This window comes from Anser anser (genome assembly GCF_964211835.1).
Source record: "Anser anser genome assembly, chromosome: 2".
NCBI lineage: Eukaryota > Metazoa > Chordata > Aves > Anseriformes > Anatidae > Anser > Anser anser.
The window spans coordinates 147250935-147272666 of NC_139721.1; the positions used below are offsets into that span (position 1 = coordinate 147250935).

General features: G+C 41.8%; 1 protein-coding gene and 1 long non-coding RNA gene across 14 annotated transcripts in view; one reads left to right on the forward strand and one right to left on the reverse strand.

Annotated features, from left to right (window-relative positions):
• Nucleotides 1-1568: 1568 nt before the first annotated feature.
• Nucleotides 1569-6551, forward strand: LOC310894478. Its single transcript, XR_014579944.1, has 2 exons — nt 1569-2768; nt 4065-6551. It is a non-coding gene; the product is annotated as an uncharacterized lncRNA (long non-coding RNA).
• A 1226-nt stretch (nt 6552-7777) lies between these two features.
• ARHGAP12 (Rho GTPase activating protein 12) overlaps nt 7778-21732 on the reverse strand; it is a 77789-nt gene continuing 63834 nt past the window's right edge. For 8 of the 13 annotated variants that reach the window (XM_083824620.1, XM_083824618.1, XM_083824627.1 and 5 more), the window contains 9 exons: nt 21296-21397; nt 20847-20945; nt 18401-18500; nt 17374-17493; nt 14385-14483; nt 12268-12345; nt 11067-11201; nt 10699-10801; nt 7778-10254 (listed from right to left, as the gene is read on the reverse strand). In XM_083824620.1, coding sequence (XP_083680746.1) covers nt 10080-10254; nt 10699-10801; nt 11067-11201; nt 12268-12345; nt 14385-14483; nt 17374-17493; nt 18401-18500; nt 20847-20945; nt 21296-21397 — 1011 coding nt within the window. In that variant the 3' untranslated portion in view covers nt 7778-10079. Of the gene's footprint in view, nt 10255-10698; nt 10802-11066; nt 11202-12267; nt 12346-14384; nt 14484-17373; nt 17494-18400; nt 18501-20846; nt 20946-21295; nt 21401-21732 lie in introns of all 13 variants that reach the window. The other 5 variants (XM_083824621.1, XM_083824629.1, XM_083824623.1 and 2 more) reach the window with 1 other exon arrangement.

Genomic DNA, 21732 nt, shown 5'->3' on the forward strand with positions numbered 1-21732 from the left:
GGCTACTTAATCTTATATAAATACAAGAGAGATACAAGTGCATGAGGAGAGAATAATAACTGACTCCGGTAGGGTTTCTATGGAGAATAATCATTAGCCAGGCAGTGAACAGATTGGACGGGGAGCAGGCTACTTAGCATTCATGCCCTGGTGGCGCAGGCTTTGAGTTGGAGCCTAATTTGAATTTTAGGGTTGGGTTTAAAAAAAAAAAAAAAGACAAAAAGCACCTTGTCTGGAGCACAGCAGCATCACGCTATTTATTTATTTATCTGTTGCCCAGGCCTGTGCTGGGGAACAATCAAATGACTTTAACTCTGCAAGTGAAGTAAACTTGGTCTAATCCAAGGGGGCCGTAGCGGTGTGGGGGACTCGGGCGCAGGGATTTGCCCTGCCCAGGGCAGTGTCCCCAAGCCCTGCTGCAGCCTGTTCGTACCCCCAAGCCCCCTTCTGCGCTCTGTAAGGTGGAAAGTGCCGTGCAGCCGCCGTCCTCTCCTCAGTACCGCTGGGAATGCTACCAGAGGAATACATGAAAAGGGCATTTAATTTTTGCCTGACGGCATAAGCTCCTTTATTCTTACAGGTAATGCCCGTGAAGGGCCTGGAACTAGAATGCTCTTTCTATGTCAAATCCTCGTGAAGGTTTGGCAAAATGTTGATGCTCTTGTTTTTCAGGCTTAGGGGTTGCTGGTCACCTGTTTCAGGGAGTTAAATTGTATGTTAGATTTCAGAAGTATTAGAAAACCCTTCTTGCGTGCAGCAGCATTTCAGCTCTGAGCTGCAATTTCAGCCCTTTTCTGTTCCGTTTGCTCTTGCTTGCAGGAGCTTTTCTGTGACAGCTGCCTTCTTTTCAGCAGGCCACAGGGAAAAACGCAGCAAGCGGCACGGTGGGCACAGGGCCTGCCCAAGTGCCCCTGGCCCTGCGGCTGGGGACGGGCAGAGCCGAGGCATGAAGGGCATCGTTGGCTGCCTTTGGGACTTCGTTCACTTTAGGGCAGCCTGACGGCTCGTCTCCCCTCTTACTTTTTATTTATAGTATCGGGTGAAGTGTATATTGTTACTGTACAATTTCAAAATCGTGCGAAATCACGCGGCTTCCACAACAATTTGCTTAATGGCTTCGCTTACACATCCCCGTTTTCCTGACCTAACGGGAACTCCTTCAGCTGATGTCCATCATGAGATAAAAATAAACTGCAGGCTGCAGCTCGCTCCCTTAAGGGCTGCTCCCTTACTGTGGCGAAGCACGAGAGTCCTCAGGAAAGCGATGAAAAATTGCACCTGTCCAGAGAATGAGAAATGCCAGGAACCTCGCAGTTTCGGAGGCCTTAAAGGAGAATAATTGCCCTGAACGGGCTGCTGCGTGCTCGGGATGCTGCAAGAGCCCCGTGGAAGGGAGGCAGAGCCTCTCGCAGCACCTTCGGGGGGAGGCAGGCGAGGATAAGCAGACCTGATGCCAGGGTCTGCTGCTTCACCGAGGGCTCGGCGCTGTTGCCGCCAGAAGTCCTGGCAGCCCAGAAAACAACCCGATGGCAGAAGGGTAGCCGTGGCCCTACAGATAGCTGGATGTGTATTTTTCATGCTACCCCACTGCCTGGCAGGGTGACCACGGGTGTTTCGGCGTGGAGTTGGGGTCTCCTTCTCCATCCCTGTTAGGAACGATGGAGCGGGATGAGAAGGGGGCATTTTTGCATCCGCAGCTCTGCTCTGCAGAGGACAATGCCTGGGAGAAGGACGACCGCTGCGGTTGGGTCAAGGCAATTCCGAAGCGATTTGTGCTTAATGGGCCGGCATCTGCTAAATATTTCACCTCCCTGGGAACGAGCCTGACAGCGGCCCCGTGCGCGTTACCCTGTGGGAAGGTGGTAGCACCGCTGAACGCGAGCTGAGTTAAGGTTGTGAAGAGAGGACTCAGGGCCTCCTAATTACACGTTCCTTCTCTCTTCAATGCTTTCAACATAAAGAGTGGCTCTGTGGACTAGGACAAGATGCTGTTGGCCAACTAGGTGGGAACTAATGCTTTGGTGGGGGGGCTAAAATCTTCACCGGGGTTTGTTTGCAGGGCAGGAGGAAGGGACCCCTGTGGCAGTGTCACCAGCCCAGTAACAACCGCAGCGGCCCTGCCACCTGCTCTGCCCCTGGTTAGCCTTTCCAGCTCCTCTGGCCTGGCACAGAGTTTTGTGCCTTGGCTGGGGAGCACGGTGCAGGAACCAAAAGGGAGCAGAGGGCTTGGCTGCAGCCAGCGAGCTACCAGCAAGGTGGCACAGACACAGCTACCACAGCCGGTGCCAGGCGAAATCATTACTAGCCCCGAACTACCACTGCGTGGCTTTTAAGTATTTTATTTTCAGCATTTAAATTGTAGCTTTGGGATAGATGAAGCTTTTTCATGGGTGCCTGGAAGTGAAAGGAATTCAGGATTAGTCATGTTCCTCGTGGTGATGCAGGTGTAATGCCTATCACTGGGCCAGGGCAAATGAGAGTGTTTCTGGCAGCCTTTAATTTGTCAAATGAATCTGCCAGAATAGGCAGTACCTCATTTTTTGTTGTTGTTTTTTGTTTGTTTGTTTTTGTTTGTTTGTTTTTTCTTTAATCTTGTTTCTTAATGTAGAGAACCTTGACTTTTTTTTTTTTTTTCAAAACAATAACGAAGTTCAATGAGTTCAAACAGTGTTTCTGTCACCAGCACTGCTTCCAGTGCAGCAGCCGGCATGGACTCTGGGAGCTGCAGGCTGAGGCAGGGCAGCACGTGGCAGCAGGAGGACAGAGATGTGTGATGGGGACAGCAAGCAAGCAGGGGAGCCCCAGCATCAGGGTCCCACCGAGGATTTGTGGCACTGGCACTATCTGGGATGCTCGCAAGGCTTCGTGTGGTGCTCCAGGGAGTCAGCAGCAAGCAGTGCCGGGGCTGCTGTTTTGCTCTGCTGGAAGAGCAAATCCAAGCAATGCAAAGCCCATCCACTGGGGAGGGTGGGGGTCCGTGCATCCTGCTGCAGTGGCACGCTGACAGCCGGGACAGCAGCTTGCAGGCGCTGCCCCTGGCTGTATCCCCTCGCCCCCAGCCCAGCCCTGGGAGCTGCACCTCCCACCCGCTGCGCTCCCTGCTGCTCCAGCAGAGCTTCTGTTGGTGCTGGCAGCAGGGCTGTGGCCACCTGGCTGCTGCTGACACCCAGTGCCATCGGTGCTGGCCGAGTGCTTCAGGAGGAAAAGCTCGGGAGATGGGGCTGGCGAGCAGGGGGCATCGCAGGGCGAAGGGGCAGCAGGAGGTGTGCCAGGCTTCTTGGGTGGGGGAATGCTGAGGGCTTGTCCCTGGGGGGAACGTGAACTCGTGCTGCCCCGTCCCATGCCCTAATCAGCAGGCTGCGTGGCAGCCGAGGGAAGATTTAAAGGATTGGGCTTGCTTAGTCTACAGTAGGGAAAACTGAGACGCAGAAACCTTTTATAGCTTTGTAGGCTGCTACTGCGTGTGCAGAGACGAATGGGAAATAGCTCTCCATGTGCTTTGTGGAACAGGATAAAAGCCATGGATATGGACAGAATAGGGAAAAAGACGAAAGTAAATTGCAGCAATGAGTGCATAGATATGCAAAAAGAAAAAACTTTCTGAATGGGAGGGGAGCTATGTGCTAGAAAAGGCTGTCTGGGAGTTTCCACCCTCTCCATTAGTGGGGTCTGTGAAAGCAGCCCAGACTGCTGCTGGGACCAGGAGAAACACGGTGCTGTGTCCCTCCCAGCCCTGATTTCGGTGCCAGCAGCCGGGCTGGCGATGCGCTTGCTGTGAGCTCTGGCTGGCAGCCCACGAGCTCCTTGTGCAGGGTCTTTCCCACAGTGGCTTCCTTCGCAGGGATGCGGAGGAGGCTGCGCTGCCCCAACCCCACAGTGGGACCCCGCCGCTGCCAGCTGCCCTCTGAGCCCAGCTCTGCTGCACGGCAATGCAAAAAAAGCACTTGAAACGTCTTGGGGAGGGAAGCCTTTTTTGCTGTGAGAGCCCAGCTCTCTCATTTCGGGCTGCAGGAAAGAGCAAGCAGCTTTAACAGCACTTTTCTTGATCTCACCGTTGCTGACAGAAGCAGCTGCACTACCTGGTGCCACCACGTCCACCCCCGGTGCCCGGTAGAGCTCTGGGAGCTGCTGGCGGAGGAGACGACGGCTTCCCCCCGCTGAACTGCGTTACCTCAGGAGAGGAACGGGAATTCAGCTTCGGCCAGCAGAAGCGCCTTCATTTGATCTGGGGCATGAATGACTAAGTGGGAACAAGGAAGTCAATGTCTAAGCGGCAGGCTACCTGCCAGCTTCATTCAGAGATCTCTAAAACCAGAGAGGACCATTATAATCGCGCTGTCTGGCCTGTGACATACCACGAGCCTTAGCTCACAACCCAGCGGGAGAGAGGAAGCAGGCAGGAAGGAGAGCACCAGGCCCCTCCTCTGGCCTGCAGACCCATCTCCATTCCCTCCTGTGGCCCGCAGGCCCATTTCTGTCCGTCCACGGCCCAGGGCCGGTGCTGGCAAAATGGAGCTCACCTCACGAGCAGCGGCGGCACTCGACCCCAGCACCACGTCCCTCCCATGCCCGCTCAAGCTTTCCTTTAACGCAGGGATGCAAAGCAAGCCCAGAAGGCATTAGGCAGCCACCTGGGGAGCTGGTTATGATTTGAAGAGCTAATGATGCCGCCCGCTGTTCGGTGTTTATAGCAAACGCACTGCTCCCCCTCCTAACCCAACTGCGTACATGCAGAAGCTGCACCCAGGGACACCCCCGAGCACTCAGCTCGCTGCAGACTGTGATGTACCCTGTGAGGGGGAAAGGTGGGCAGAAAGTTTAGTTTGGGGTATTTGGTGGGTGGGAGCGGTAAGCTAGGGCTAACAAAGGGGAAAAGCACGATCCTGGTCTGTAGCCACAGTGGTTTAGTGCCAAGTTTGTGCCGCCCTCTGGGCAGCCTGCACAGGTGACACAGGTGGTGATTAAATGGGAGCAGGGGATTACATTGCTGTGCCTCAGCATAACGCCGAATACAACACCTAATTGCCTAGTTTACACTCATTTCTGCAATCCAGGAGGAGGACAGACCCTCTGGGAAACAGGAGCAGCACGCAGCCTGCTGTAACTGTCTGGAAGGGACCCTTGTCTTGTTCTACTCTATTTTTTTTAACTACAATACATTTAGCATTAACACTGATGACTGCTTGCTAACGAAGAGTCTCGTGGCTGGTGTGAGCGTGCAGCAGCCCCTGGCAGCACAGCAGTGCTCCGGGCAGCACCAAGCACTGCCCAGCCCCAGGCAGGTGTTGCACAGGCAGGAGCAATGGCCCGAGGCACAGGGATGGGACAGGCAGCAGAAAGAGCTGGGGGTGCACGTAGGAAGAGGAGAGATGTCCGGGATTAACGCTTCGGTAAAGGAAAGGAGAGCAAGCAGGAGGGGCAAGGCAGCTTTCACAGCTTGAGACCAAACCCCAGGCTGCAGCACGTGGTGAGCTAGAGAAATGAGATGTGTCAGTGGTTAACGTTATCTTCCACTGCCTGATGTAAAAAACGAAAGCTTTTAATTACAGATTATTTTTTTTAAGACAGCTGTTTCCTTTACACTATCAATTAAACTTCTGACTGAGCAGATTTGTACTATACATAAAAATCTAAAATGGATTTGAAGAAAGTTTAGCTCAGGACCTTATTTTTCTTTCTGCATACTCCCACTTTTCAGCTTTATGCGTGTTTTTTTTTTTTTTTTCTTCTGGTTTGCTAAGACTGTACATCCAGGGCTACCTGTGCTGTTCAGGACCTGGTGCCACAGGGTTCAGACACCTGGCTGGCATGGGCAGTACCACTGGAGCAATGCAGCAACTTTTATTTCTGCGTTGCACAGATTCTGGCTGTGCATCCATGATTACACTGCAGGAACAGAGTTCTTGACTCCCATTACCACACAGGTGTTTGTATCAAGTGAACCCAGACTGCAGCTCACCCCTGACGAGCGGACACAGAAGCTGCTCTGGAAAAGTCTGAAGAAAGGTGGGCACTGCTGTTCTGCAATGTCACTTGAACTCCACCTACTTAGAGACACTTACCCTTATAAAACATTGCCACGTCTTCATCTGTATTGCATGCAGGGGAAAAAAGGGGGGAAAAAAAGAAAAAAAAGGGAAGAAAAACCCCTGCTCCTAGCAGCCTGGCTTTCTCCCAAGTCTCTGGTTTGTATTCCTGCAGATTTTCTAAGCTACTGTTTCTTTACTCTCCTGGTTGTCCATCACACCTGCTTTGTCCGGTTGCCTTCGCTCTTTTGCATGTACTTATTCCCACACTAAGGATCTGCTCTCCCCTTCCCTGGTGAATGACATTTTAGTGCAGTAAGCTGCAAGATTAAATAAACCCAGTGCTATCCCTAATTGTTCTCATTTGCAGCTCTGAGCGTGCTGAATGCAACGTAGATTTCTTCTTTTGAAAGTAGTAGCTAAATACCTTTAACAAACCCAACTGCATTTGGGGAAGTCCTAGGAAAGTCTAATATTAGAGCTGCCATTTAATTCTCAATGAAATAAAAAGGACCAAGAGGCCAAGTTCCCTCTACGTGTCTTTCATGTTGGTCTGTTACACAGTGTGATCTTGTTTTACAAGTGCTCTGTTTACAAGAATGCTACGGAAAAAAAAAAATGTTCATTTAAGTCCCACAATCGCATAGGGCTACTTTTGTAAAGGTCTGATCCAGTCCTACCAGCTGCTTGCCCACAAAACTTTGCAATTGTGGAGGCTAATTAAGATTCCTCAGAGGTGCTCTCCTCTCCTTGGCAGTTACAGAGCGCCTCATTAGACATGCTGTACCTCCCCCCGCACCCGAGCAGAATGCCCCACTGTGCCTGCTTTACGGCATGGCTGATGAATTAACCGATTGATTCTGAAAATATCATTACTTTGGGGCTAAATAAAGCTGTTCCCTTTAAAGGGGAAAACGTCAGTGCTCCACGTAAGAATAAACTGATGCTACAGTACCTACTAACTCCCTTCTCTCCCACACTGCAAGAGTCGAGGATTTCCTTGCTGGAATACAAAAGGTTCAATAAAAAGGGGGTTCATCCTGGCTCTCAGTGAGGATGGTGAGGAAAGTTTGGTTCTGGGCAGTAAGCACAACCTAGCAGCTTGCACTGAGGAGGCTTACCTACACGCACCGCCTCTGACTTAAAATTAGTTTCAGTTCAACACGAAATGAGTGTATTTGCCTGCTCTGTGTCCACTTCTCTAGCTTTAAAGAGAAGAAAATCATAACTGGTATAGATCAAGCAAGTCTGAGAGTCGCTTGGTGGTAATGTTACATGGCTGATCTGCAGAGGCACGCAGCTCTATTACTGGAACAAAATTTGAAGTGGCATCAATGCATGGTACCTTTGAGCAATTATGACTGCAAGGGTTTGTATTGTCTTAAAATTGGATTCTAGTCTAAAATCTAATCTGGTTCATCTATTCCTCAGTTCAGGCTTTAAATTTGTTCCTTCTAATGCAAACAGCTTTCCCTCCCCGTGTTTGTGCAAAGATCTGTTCTTGATTTTCAAAAGAAAGCTAAGTGTAGGAACAAGACAACAAGGCATTTCAAGTAGGGAAGAAACACCATGTGCCGACATACACGATTTCAGGTTAGTCAAGACCATCAGCTTGGACAGCCTCCTCTTTCTGAACAGTTTGAGTGTTTAGCTGCACCTCTTTTGATTAAAAAAAAATACATTCACTTCCCCAAACTAAAAGTGAGAAAATTAAAACTTACAACAATTTCACTGCACAAAACCGTACTATATATTGCAATAACAAAATGCTTTATTTTCTGGGAATACAAGGAAAAGCGTAATGGCCATCCTCATTACCAAACGGTTCTAAAAAGGAATTCTTTCTTTGAATACAGAAACACTCATACAGAAAAGGCGACCTGTAGATAAGCTATCTCCCTTAGCAACGGGAATTCTTTATTTTACAGCTGAAGTTGGGATTTGAATAATCTACAACAACATATTTCAACTTTGTTTATATCTTCCAGTAGATGGGGGCACATCTGCCACTCAGCACCGTTCTTGTTTGAAAGCCTAACAGGAGGCTGAAAACACAACACAGATGTAGCTATCACAATTCTCACCCACCTTGCTTTGCAACAAACCACAAGACTTCACCATTACCACAACAAGACAGTGAGAAAGCCACAAGGTAACTTGTCTTCTCTTTTATCTATGAAGACTTCTCATCCAAGCCTTATGCTCATGAAATTCTTGTACCAGTCATCTGATTACACCTCACTACTTCACCACATATCCCCTTAGCTGCAATCTGGAACTTTGTTGTGAAAAGCATACAACAGATCAAAAAGTGAAACGAAATTATTTCCCAGTGTATCTGCTTTTTTACAATAGGTTTGGAGCCGAGATGTTTTAAAGACCACAAATTTATATCCATAAATTACTTCTGCCGTCTCTGAATTTTATGTTAGAGTTTAACTTGTTAAAGAGAGGGACGGGAAGATTCCTAAACTTGTCAGGGTATAAAGTAACCTTTCATCTTTTAATCCAGCATGACAACTCTTTGCTGCAAGTAGTGTCCATGCTAAGCAGCACAATACACCAGTCTTACTGTTTAAATGGGGTTCATGTTGTCTCAAGCGGGAATGGCAAACTCCAAAATAACTAATGGTTTTCTTTATTCAGGTTAGACATAACAAATATGTCAGATACAGCAGTTAGTCTAGAAAAATACATTTAAAAAAATCTTCAGCAGACCATGCTCCCTGTAACAAAATCTTTCAAAACCAATTTTACAAATTATTCTACATTAATGTAAAAAGAAATTCTTAAATTTAGCATCATGGATTCCATCAAACATCTATCAAAACATGAGTTTCACTATTTGCAGATGTTAGAATTCATAATACATTTCTTTCTAATGTATCCTGTACATATTAAATAACCTAAAAGGCTCTTCTTGTAGTGCATTAACAGTTTAGCAAGCACACTCAGTATTTTTCCAGTACCATTTGCATTACAGGTATTTGCCCGCAAATGTAATTAACATCTAAAAGTGCACACAGTTAGGTCCCCCCTCCCTCCCCATAACCTGTTTCACTGCTGAAACCCAGACATCAACTGGAAACATTATGCTACTGCAGCTAATCTACCCATGATTAGAAATGTGTGACTAGAACGTTCTTCTTGAACTATACAAGAACTGAATTATATACAAGAGTCAAAAGGACAGCCTGTATTTACATCAAGAAACTTCCACTACCACAGTATTATACCAAGAACTCAGTACAGTGTTACAGTCAGTATTTACTTAGGATTTAGCTGTAAATCAGTATAACACAAAACCTAGCTCAGAAAACGCCCTGAAAAAAAAATGAACATATGTATTAAATATGACTTCTGTTATGCCACAGGACAAATATCCATAGCTGGATGCTGGTACAAGTTCAGTGTTTGAAATAGTGTGCTGTTCTATAAAGCAACTAAGAAGTTCCAGAACGGTTGCTGGGGAGGGGGGGGAGAAAAAAGGAAAAAGGACAGCAGATGTCATGTAAGAAATTAGACTAGAATAACTAAACCAAACTGTTAGCACAAGTTTAAGACAGTCACTGCATGCAGAAATTTCATGGAAAAAGCATCAGACAGATCTGTATCGCTTGTAATACACAAGCCTAAAGTGTAACTTCACTGATTTTTTTTCATATCAGTTGGTAGAACTTTTCCATATCAAGTGGGAATATTTTAAGATTAAATTCCAGATTATCCAGTTTGAGATTACTAGCTTTACTCTTCAAGAAATCCAGTGTATGAACCTATATTGCAATTCTCAAATGCTATTTAAAAAAAAAGGCAAACTAATTTTTTCAATTCACTTTTTACGCTGATTTTTTTCAAAGAAATCCAAACAAAGTGTTGACTTTAATTTGCATTAAAGTGGTAAAACATTTCTCCTGTTTCTCCCCTCTCCCAAAAGTGCAAAAATCAAGTTGCTGCTTGGTCCACAAACATAATACATCATATACAGAGAGATTTTCCTTCTGATGGAATACTGCTGCCAACTCATCACTTCCAGTTTCTACTCCGAGAAAAACGTCAGCGTCCAAAGATGGCATTCAATTCCAGCAGAATTAATTCTACAATCTGATTCTGGTATACTGTGTGGACTGCTATGTTACCAGTCTCTTTCTCTGGTTTTAATAAGGTTGGACCAAAAACTATTGCTACACTTTGATAGGTCATTCGGTTCTTTTCTCCATTCTCTACAACTCTGGAAAGGAAAAATACACACACACAAAAAAGACATCAGTGTTAAGAGTGATGGGATGACAGGAAAAAAGAAACAGTCCAAAGCAAATGACTATTCATAATATTTACCTACTAGGCTTGTAATTAAGACATACACCTGCTGTGATTTCCTTCTCCACAGAAAAGTTTTACTTTGAAATATTATTCTTGAAATCCTCACAAGTTCTCTAACTTATGTTATAGAAATCAGCTGTTAGCCCTTATGGATTTTGCAGTAAATATCACAGTTATGACACATACTGTCTAAAGTCCATTGGTGCTCTGCAAGTTTGTATAGAACAGACCCATATACTGTGTTTATCAAGTCCAATATTTGCAAGAAAAAACACGGTGCAAAGTGTCACCTACTATTTTTCATTTGATTATTTAGCTTTAAGGGAGGGTCAGTATTCTTTCTAATACTTACCTCTTCAAGTGTCTAAAGAGTACTTGCATAGTGTCCTGATTTGGTTTTGGCAACTGTTTAATTAAATCTTTAACAGCATGGACACGCTGTCTTGGTTCTTGCTCTGCAGAAGGAAGAAACAAAACCTCAGTATTTCTGTTTAAAACTTCACCATAAAATTTAAGAGACTGGGACTAAAAGCTCGTTTTTCAGGGCTAATATTAGAGAACATACTGCCACCTCCTGGCCAGCCTGTATATTACTGGCCGGCAACTGCAGGTGACCCTTACAGACACTCAGAATCAAAACGTTCTTTTTACTAAGATAACTGAATTGCACATATTGAGCAGAAGTTACATAAAAAGCATGCACACGTTTTCCAGACTTACTAATAGCATTGACGAAGTCATTGAAGTGATTATAAGTGAAGAGCGGCTCCGGCAATTCTCTGAAAAACATCTTTAGAGCTCCTGTGATGACATGTATATCTTCCCATTTACTGTCATTCAAGTCGAGTTTCTCATCTGAGACACAAAAATAAACAACTAATGATAATAATTTAACTATGTCTTTTTTTTTTAATATATAACTTAGCCTTCTTTCCCACAGTATTGTTAAAGCAGTGAAGATTATATTCCCCTTCAGCCTTTTCTCTGCTTTGTACAGAGCAGTAGCAGTGTAAAACCTTTCGTATTTATAGGTAGCTAGGAGAATACTTCTCAGAACAAGCACTGTGTGAGATACTCATATGGCTGCATTCTAATAACAACACTGCATGCTCTCTTAGAAGGGCTAAAACACTGTCAAAAAATCTAGCCCTTGGGAGACATGCAGCAATTTAGAGGCCCCGAACTGCTCAGAAAGAAACCAACAACAGAAATCTCAACAGTAATTCCACCTCAGCCTAGAAGCAGGGTCTTTTCTGCAGCCAAACTGTGTAGGGCGATACATACCACTCACTCCCTTACCAAGGACACTTTCCCTTTCCAGAGGAGAATATGAACTCCAATATAATACAAAATTTACTCCTAGAACCTGTTAATCAGGAAACGAGTGGTCAGATAGTAGATGGGCTACTGTTCTTTTCCCAGCTGCGAGCCACCTTGATTCCCACTGAACAAAACACTAAGGTATAGATACACAGAGTTTTACAAGAGAGTACAGTCAACAACACCTAGCAATCCCCACACTAAAAGGGCATAGCAAATCTTGCTAAAAAGCAAGCTTAATGCTAGTGGAAACATAATATGCTTACTTACTGTTTTCTCATAAGGTATGCAGTTATTTTTTTTAAATCTTTTTGCCCCCTTGAATTCTAATACCACCTTTCTTTATAATTATGTTCTAGCAATACCTCTGTGCTCCATGCAAGAACAAACCTCCAGGATGTTAGTTTTGTTGTTTGTCTTTTTAAATGATCTGTATGTCTACTACACACTAACTTCTGCTATTTTGAAGTAATTTTACTTTGAGGATGACAATTATGAAAGATGGTAATTATACATTAAGAGTTTTTTTTTCCCCGAGCTTTCTATGAACTTCAAATAATCTAAAATCTATGTAATTGCAATATAGTTCACGGAAACTTACCATGATTGACTGCAAATCTTAGTTTCTGTATCACTGCAAGATTACCACTAACTCGGTATAAGCCGTCAACGTCGAGTCCTAAAACAAAGGGATAAATCCATTTTGATACCTTACATACATACGGATTCTGGAATTATTAGACTCCTTGCTTATAGGTCTAGCCTGCAAAACTAAAAACAAAAGCAACCCACCTAATCTTGTAATAATGACCACCTGTTCAACAAAATGAAGTCATCATCAAAAAATGAAGTTAAACTAGCTTTTTTGATGGGCAGGGCACATAGGAGAAGATTTAGTTTTCAGACACAAGTTTGGTAACATCAGGCTCAAAAGTAATCTCTAAGCTTCCCTACCCAGTAGAACAGTAGTAAATGAGGCAACAGCTCCAAGTTTTCCCAATGAGACTAGGGATCTCAAATGGTTTTCATGGGTGGGCAGGGCAGGGTATATGCAGAGTCCAACATGCAAGAACCAATTATTTTGTGGATGTTCAATTTTTTAATGCGTGGTGGTTAAGAAAAATCAAATCAAGTCATGCACAGAGCATCTCAAAGTTGTCAAGTGACCAGGTTTGCAAGAAGGAGGATGACATGCATGCACACTCACTATTCAACAGCCTTCAAAAGTAGACAGATAGCCCCTGCCAGCACTGAACATTCAACCAGGCAAAGAAGAAAACTGTGTCCCTGTAGTTGCTACTGCAATTATTCAGAAGTGATTGATTAGCAGGTAAAGAATTTAATTGAAATGCCACTTGAATGCAGCATGTGAGTCAGTGCCACAGAGGGTGAGTGTTGCCAGAATACCTTCAGTCCCTGTAGCTCCTCAAGGAGTAGTCTGATGCAATACAGCACAGTTACCAGCACCATCTGACATATCCCTTTTCCCCATAATCCACTAGTCACTCCTTTACAGAAAGAACTGATTTGAAGTGTGTTGGCAGTAGCAAGAAGAGTTGAGGAAGTGGGGAAAAAAACTGTTCATTTCTGTCAGCTTCCCCTCGGGTATTTAAAAAGGGAAAACTTCACCACTATCTTCACTGCAGTCCTGTCTTTAAAATACAAAAGATTAAAAACAGAACAAAGCAAAATAACCCCTTTCTCTCAAACTGCAGACCACAAATGGCAGTAAGCAGTTATCTTTTCCCTCCCAGGCCATAAGATGAGAAAGAGAACTATGGGTTGCAACAAAATCCTAAATGAAGTTCCCATGGAAGATACCTTAAAATTCACTTGTAGTATTCCCCTGTAAACACTTACCCTGATTCTCAAGAGAATGTTCTCAAATTAACAGACTGGTATATCTGAGTGATAGTTATGGCAAATCCACTCTCAGGTGATATGGCAATGGCAATAGCAAGAAACAAGCAAGGAAACGAACCCAGACTACAGCCAAATCAGAAGTCACAACCAACGTATTTCCAACAGAAAAAAGTGAAGATGTCCTTTACATCACGCAACCCAGAATGCCACATACAGCTTTCAAACATACCATTTTCCCAGCTATTAGGTAGGAAAGACTTATTTTCAATTAAAGTAAACAAAAACTGAGTCAGTATGTGGACACTGATAATCTCCAGAACAGCGTAAAACTTCACATAGCAATCCGTGCAAGAGGCTGAAGGAGATCAAAATAATAGATTCCTCTTCTGGCAGTCAAAGCTTATACAGAGCAAGAACACCAATTTTTTCTATAAGTTTGTTTCAAGGAAGTGTTAATATAAGTGACTTTGTAAACATGCTTAAACCTTTCAGAAACTAATGGTTGCATTCAGACAGTCTCTCTTCACCTGGAAGAAAATTTTGATGAGATGAGATCTTCTATTACTTCTTGCAATCGCTCCTCTTTTAGACCCCTACTGTTAGGAGGCTGCCTTTTCCTTATCTTGAAAGATATTAAATAGATCAATTCCTCAGATGCAAGACTTCCTCTCTTCTCCCCAAATTGTACTCCACCTACCCACCCACGCACTCTTGAAAACTCACTGCTAACTACAGATACAGGTTTCAGATTATTTTCCGTAAGTAATCTACAGCATTTTACGGATTAAAACATTCAAAATTAGACAGTGTGATGAGCAATAGAGATTTGGAAACAAACAAAAAAATTCACCATACCATGTTCCTCAACATGCTCAATACACAGCTTCACGAACTTTGGCACCGTGCTGTTTTCTCTTTGACACAAGCTGGTGAGATTGGAACCAAACACTTGATCTGGAACCAAGTAAAGAGACTGATTTACAGTGGAACAGGATTCAAGTGACAGAACTAGTTCAGGTTAAAACAAACCTCTACAAAGAGCAAAGGCTACTGGATACAATTGTCGCAGTATTAGAGTGAAAAGGGGAAAAGTTTTGAAAAGCGTTTCCAACAGCTCCCAGTGGGAAAAAGTGTCAGCAGTAACCCAAGCATAAGTAGGGAACTTTTAGTACTGAAATAATTTTAATCCATCAGAAGAACACTTATAAGAGTCATAGTCATTGCTGTAATGGGAAATGTAACATTCAAACGTCCTGTTGTACTTCATTCCTGTTCCAAGTTCAAAATACATTTACCGTAATCTTTGCTAAACAATCTGAACAGAGATATGGAACTTCAACCAAAAATCAATGCTTTTGTGGATTTTTTTGGGGAAAAAAGTAAAAAGTCATCCTCCATTGCACTTACTGTTTAACCCTGCATTACACATTCATTGACAGAGAAAGGCTTTAATGTAGGAGTTAAAGACTAAGTTCTGACATGGATTTGTAAATGATGAACCTTTATATTGCAGAGCTCTGAAGCGTGACTATGTATATGCAACCTGGCCACAAGGATGGAATTTCAATAAAGGTATTTATTGGCAAAGTCCATACTTTTGGACATCATTTTGAGTCTTGTCCTCAAAATTATACAAAAGCCAGGTGTAGTGTTTTCTATCCAACTGGAGTGAAAATGAAAGTCAGCTTGGGCAGAGAACATGTTCTTGTAATGTCTTAGTAAATGTCATCAACATGTTAACTCCTTGTTCAGATTGCATGTTAGCATTGAAATCTTTCCCAGACCGACTTCTATGGTTTTATCAATGATGACCAAATAATTGATGACCTCCCAGGTTCAGATGCATGAGACTGAAACAAGGTCTTGAAATAGAGAGGCAAAGCTCACACTCTTAAAGGAAAGAAAGTTTTATTTTACCTTTTAAACATGGCATGTAAGTGACCATCTTTGCAATATCTGGTACATTTTACTTCAGAGCTTATGCAAGAGAGAGACTGCTCTTGCATTTGCATCATGCATAACATCTAACCCACTTTTCATGTTTAGAAATTTAGGCAGGTTCACTAGAACACTTGCACCTGACAAGCGCTTTGGGAAATCCAAACAGCACACCAAACCAACCATACAGCATGAAAATTGGCATATAATGATATTAGCAGTAGGCATATAAGGTCAGCGACTCAAAACACCTCATTCGTGCTGCTGCTACTCATGCAGCCAGCTGTATAAGCAGAATCAGTAGCAAAGGGTTGAGAAAGCCCACACAGTAGAAAGCCAGGATAGCAAGCAGCTGTAGCAGGTAGAACAATGCAGGTTAGGTAGCAAGAGAAAATACTAGTACGTAACAAAAGGATTTGCTACAACTGCTTCTGACTTTAATAATTCCCACATGTACCAGAATTGTATTTATTCCTCCCATCTTAAAAGTAGCTTTTGTAATTTTGTTTTTCCATGTACCAAAGCTTTACCACAGTTACTTTTGTGCTTAATGCATGCTGTTTCAAGCCCGTTTGCCAAAATTTTTCATTTTTCAACTCGCATTACATTTGCCAAGTCGTCATTTACTAAGCTTATTCTGTAGCAGCCACAAAAGTACACTAGGCCTTTAAATAGACCTCTGTATTTTTCACTCATACAGTAAACATAAAACTGTACAGTGCAGATCCAACTTCATAAGTTTACATCATGCTTTTAAATAAAAACAAACTCTTCTTTCCTTAATATCTTTATTAAAAATCCAATCATCAGCATGCATGCGTACAAATTGAACTTGACTTAGCATTCACTGTTGCTAATGTCAGAAGTGATATCATGAAGAATTCACATGAATTCTAAGCTGTAAAGCAGAGCAGAACCAAGTCTGGGAATAATGCCTTCTTATCCCAAACAAAAATTTCATAATTTACGGTTAAGTTGTATTTGCAGATACACAAATATATCAAATGCCACATGCAACAGAAGCACACCTGTTAAAGTATGCAGTTAGGCAAATCATAGTCGGATTTGGGCTATTTGCCTACCCATACGCTATTTTGACCCTAGTAGAGCACCACCTACAAGTCCTGCTAAAGCATACAAACAAGCAAAGGAAGTTTTACAGTAAGTACCAGAAATTAACAAGAAGAAATTTACACAAACACATTAATTTTGACCTGTGCAAATACTGTTCTTTTTCAGAGTTTCTACATGTGTAACAGATGAAAGTATAATATATTAAATTATCAGTTCTTTCATAAATTGCATTTAAGAATGTGTGTTATCAAACATTTGTTTGTAAAAAAAAGTATACATTCAAAGAAAAAGGTTAGGGAAAAAGGGTATTAGAGTTAAGATTCCTTTAGCCTAATCTTTTTTTTTTTCCTTTTTTTTTTTTGCCTAAATATCTCATTTCTTATGAGATGGCACAAGATTGTCTGGTTCCATTTAGACTAAGAACACCCTTGTGAAACATATGAGCATATGCACATGCTCAACTTTCCTTTCCCTTGTATAAAGGAATGATTATCTGGCTATCCAAAATTTCCAGCTCAGAATTGCAGACCAAATGGACTCCCTAGTTCAGAAATACTCAAAGTCCACATAGGTCCCTGGGCTCTCATCTTCCACTTCAGTTTTGCCAGTAATAAGAATTGAAGAGGACATCCTTCATGAAGTTTAGCAGCTAACAGCATTGCTCAGAAGAATGACAAACACACACCAGTTCCACTATACATACAAGACTTTTGTTAAGCCAGCTATATACATGTGTTTTACTCTAAAACTAGACAATTTAAACCCTATTTTACACCTGAACTATGAAATTCAGTTTTTCAAATTATTTCCTTTGTCAAAAAAGTTCATTTACCCTTAATGTAGCCTTTTTCACGGACAGCTTGTAATGTAGGTCGTCGTGTAAGAAACTTCTTTAGCTTCGTTTTGGTCTTCTTCTGATCTGTGGAATCTATATTGCTAGGTATTTTCATTGCTGGAAACAGAAACGCACTTTGCATTAATATCCACAAAACCAACACTGAATTTCTCTGCCAAGGGATCAATATGAAAAAAATATCTCAAAAACAAATGAATATAAAAAACCTATTCAAAGTTGCATTGCATCCGCATTTTCATTTTTTTGAACTCCTTGTACATAGCATCCACTTTTCAAACTGCCAAGACACTCACCTTTCACATAAAACTTCTAAAACCAAGTGCCATCTGTAAAATTAACTAAATGGTAATTTACATGCGTATAAACTAAACATGGAATTTAAATTGTATAGCTATATTTCAAAACCAGTCCTACCACTCATTAAGTATTTTAAATGAAAGAAATACTTTCTTGTAAATTACATAAAGCCCAGAAGTAAAATATTGAAAATAGTCTGCCTTATGTATTTCTCTGCACAGAAAGAAATTTCTCTGAAGGTGTGATTAAAACTGCTTAGTTTCTGTAAGCAAGCCAAAATAACATCGCTAACAACTTAGTGAAATTGAAGTTTAAGTGAAAATACTTACAGATGCTGTACCACAAATAAAATGAGTAAAACTACCCAATCAGTTTTGAACAGGTAACAGGACAAAAAGATTCTTTATCAAAACCATTTATAAGAGTCAGAGAAAACATCTGATTACCTCTGTACATTTGACAACACCTTGAAAATAATCCACTTCATTACTGCCTGTTCTCTCCTACTTTTTAAGTATGATTAGGAAAACATGAATAAAAGTTAGTAATTGTCACCAAGGTGGAGAAGGAACTATATCAAAGCATGTTTACAAATCAGGGTAGTTTCATTCTTAAGTGTCCTTCTGATTTCTTTTCTATTTACACTTAATAGCGAAGACTTTTTTTTTCATTCCTAAAATCAATTATTGGAGAATTTTCTACTCACAACGAAGTTTCTTAGAGTCTTTATTCTCTTTCTCTTTGTCTTGTTTTTCCACCCCAGGCGAATCTGGTACTTCATCTTCTAAAGCTTCATCAGACTCTACCTATTAGATTTAAGATGACATAGAAGTCAGTTTACCAATTTATAGAACATGGCATTAAAACACATTTCATGGAGACAGTTCTAAAATACACTTTTTGTTTCCCCTTTAACGATATTCAGTTGGTTCTTTCCTGAACTCTAGATGCTAAAATTATCTTTCAGCTGGTATCTGGTATTATACCATTCTCATTGGCACCAAGTAACTCTGCCAAAAACTATTTGATCACAAGACCCAATACAGACAAAAACTTGATTACATAAACTAATAAATGACTTTTTCCTCAAATCAGTAGACAAACATCAGCTATTTTATTCATGTGGTCTACTACAGAAGCACCTGATTTATATGGTCTAAAAAACATTTCTAGAACATTTACCCTATCTGTAATTTCTGACTAAAATTTTCTGTGACAGAAAAGAAAACAGCCAGTTGGAGAACTTCATCACTGTCAGAACATACACTGAATTCACTCCAGCACAGTAAGTATTCCAGGCCTTGCTCTGTGTGTTCTTGTTCTCTCAGCATATTCACAGAATCATAGAATGGTTTGGGTTGGAAGGGACCTTAAAGATCATCTAGTTCCATCCCTCCGCTATAGGCTGGGGTATCACCCACTAGATCAGAGTGCCCAGGGCCCCATCCAACCTGGCCTTGAACAGCTCCAGGGATGGGGCATCCACAGCTTCTCTGGGCAACCTGTGCCAGTGCCTCAACACCCTTAGATAATCTCGGGGAAAAAAAAAATAAAAAAAAACAACACACATTTAAGTGAAAATGTAAATCACGTTGTAGTGTGTAGGCATACACCAAAGTCTGTACAACTGCCTATCTGCAGCCTCATACTTACGCTGCACATGACATCAGACACATCAATAAATAGAAAAAGAATAGAAAAATAAATTTCCTTTGGTCTCAATGCAAAATATCCATTCTGTATTTGAGTTCTTCTAACTGCTCTTCTACTAAAGCAGAAATACTTCATTTCTACGCAATTACAAAAACATCAGTAATCTATTTTCTTAGAAGTGTCTCACATCTTAAAAATAATGCAAGGTTGTGTACTCTAAAACATCAAATTAACAGAAACATGACTATTCGTGACATAAAACAAAGTTGCACGTTAACTTGTTGGGTTGAGAAGACTTGAATAAAGCCTCGTTCCTTGTTGCTTTTAAAAAGCTTTGGATAGCCTTTTTTTATATGTCACAGTTCAATACATTCAGCAGTTCAGTTAATGTCCCTGCTAAGGATCTCTGTCATTGACATCACTTGGACCTCCTAAGGATGTCTCCATCACTGAGATCGTTTGGACAATATTCTCTTCAAGAGGCCTCTAAGCTCCTTAGGGTTGTTAAATTTCAAAGCTATGTTCTATTCTACTTCCTCAACCTGGTATGTAATACCCCACTCTTGCCTCAGTTATATCCCAGCCTTTCCATTTTCATTTACATTTCAGCAAGGGAGAAGTGTCCTCAGCTGTGTTACGTGTGACAGATAGGAGAAAGGTGCTGCTGAGTGACTGCCTGTTATTAACAGTCTTGACATTTTTGAACCAGAAGTTTAGGGGCCCAAACTGTGAGCACAAAGAAACTAAACCATTTGTATTAGCCTGCTGTGTTTGGGTGGAAAACACTATCAAGGGTTAAGAGAAATGGAGGCCACCGACTGACAACAAAGCATCAACTTTAATTATCTGCTGCCTGGAGACTATGACATAAATGCAGCTCTTCTGGCAAGGAGCTGTAGCTACGCAAATTAAGAACGTGCATTAACTCAATTTGAGGGTAATATTTTCTCCAATGTCTCCTCCAACTTCTTCTGAATTCAAAGATGGTAAAATCTTGTTCAGCAGTGTCAAGAGCAAAAGCTTGATCACCTTTCTGTTGATAAGGACTTGGCATTATAACACAGTATTTTGCCAGGGCTTTTGATTTACACTTTAATGTAGTCTTATTAATTGAATAGCAGTAACAGATGCTGACTAAGGTAAGTCACTATGGTAAGCGTTCCCTTGGCAGTCCTTCCCCCTTCTACACTTCCCGTCAGAACCTTTCAGCTTGCTGAGATGGAACAAGTATTTGGGCACAGCAGGAAGCTCATTTCTGAGCTGGAGATCAGTCCACACCTCCTGTTGTTTCTTAGTCCAGTGGACCATTCTTCTTCCCTTGTCACTATTAGTTATATTTCACTTGTCATCACCGGAAACTGCCACATCCTCAACCACCAGCCCATGCTCAAGAAAATGAAGAAACAAAGATCTATATGAAGCATTTGGAGTCATTATATAAATTATTTTACTAAATAGTATTACCCTGAAAACAGAACCTTCATGATTCCAATACACACCTGATTGTTGATGGTGTAGTTAAGAACTTTATACCATTCATTAATGAAGCTGTCATTATCAGACTGAATTAAGAGCTCAGTTCCTTGACGGGTTCTTAGCTTTAAAGAAATAAAAAAATAGATGTCATCAGAATTGAGAAACTTACTAGAATTCCCAGTTGAAATTACCTAAACCAAGTTAAACATCTCCTTGGCACAACTTTTAGATGATATATAGCTACTCAACAATCAGTGAAAGCAGTACAAACATTTGCTTAAAATTTAAATGCATACATAGCCTATGCAGACATGCAAGAACGGACATTTCTTTACTAGAACAAACATACACATACATTTGAGAGGGAAGAAATGCAGAAAACTGAACTAACTGAAGTTTATGCTAAGTTTAGAGACACTTTCTGAAGTCACTTGAAGTGCCTATAATTTTGCATTTAAATAAAATAATTTACCTCAATAACATTCTTTTTGCTGGATTTGTCCTTCGAAGCCCAGTCAATCAATGCCCCTTTGAGATCCACTGTAAATTCTGGCTTAGACTGATTGACACCAAACTTCTGGAAAAATGAACAATGATGAAGAAAAGAGAAAAAAGCTTCTAACAAATAGCCTTGCAATTCTCTAAATGCAACACACCAACACTTTATTTGCAGCCTAAACGATTTAACCCCAATACAGTTCTTTGCTATGTATCAACTGACATGATACCAGGAAAAAACAAAAAACATACCGGAAAAAAACTAAACATGTATTAGAAACTGCTCTGCCTAAGAACTTTAAAATTCAATAGCTTTAAATGCCAGATTCTAGCAGGGGCTTTTTCCTGTCACAAGTAGTAGATGTCCTCAGAGATTTTGATTACAGCTTGATTTTAGTCAAAATAGTCCCA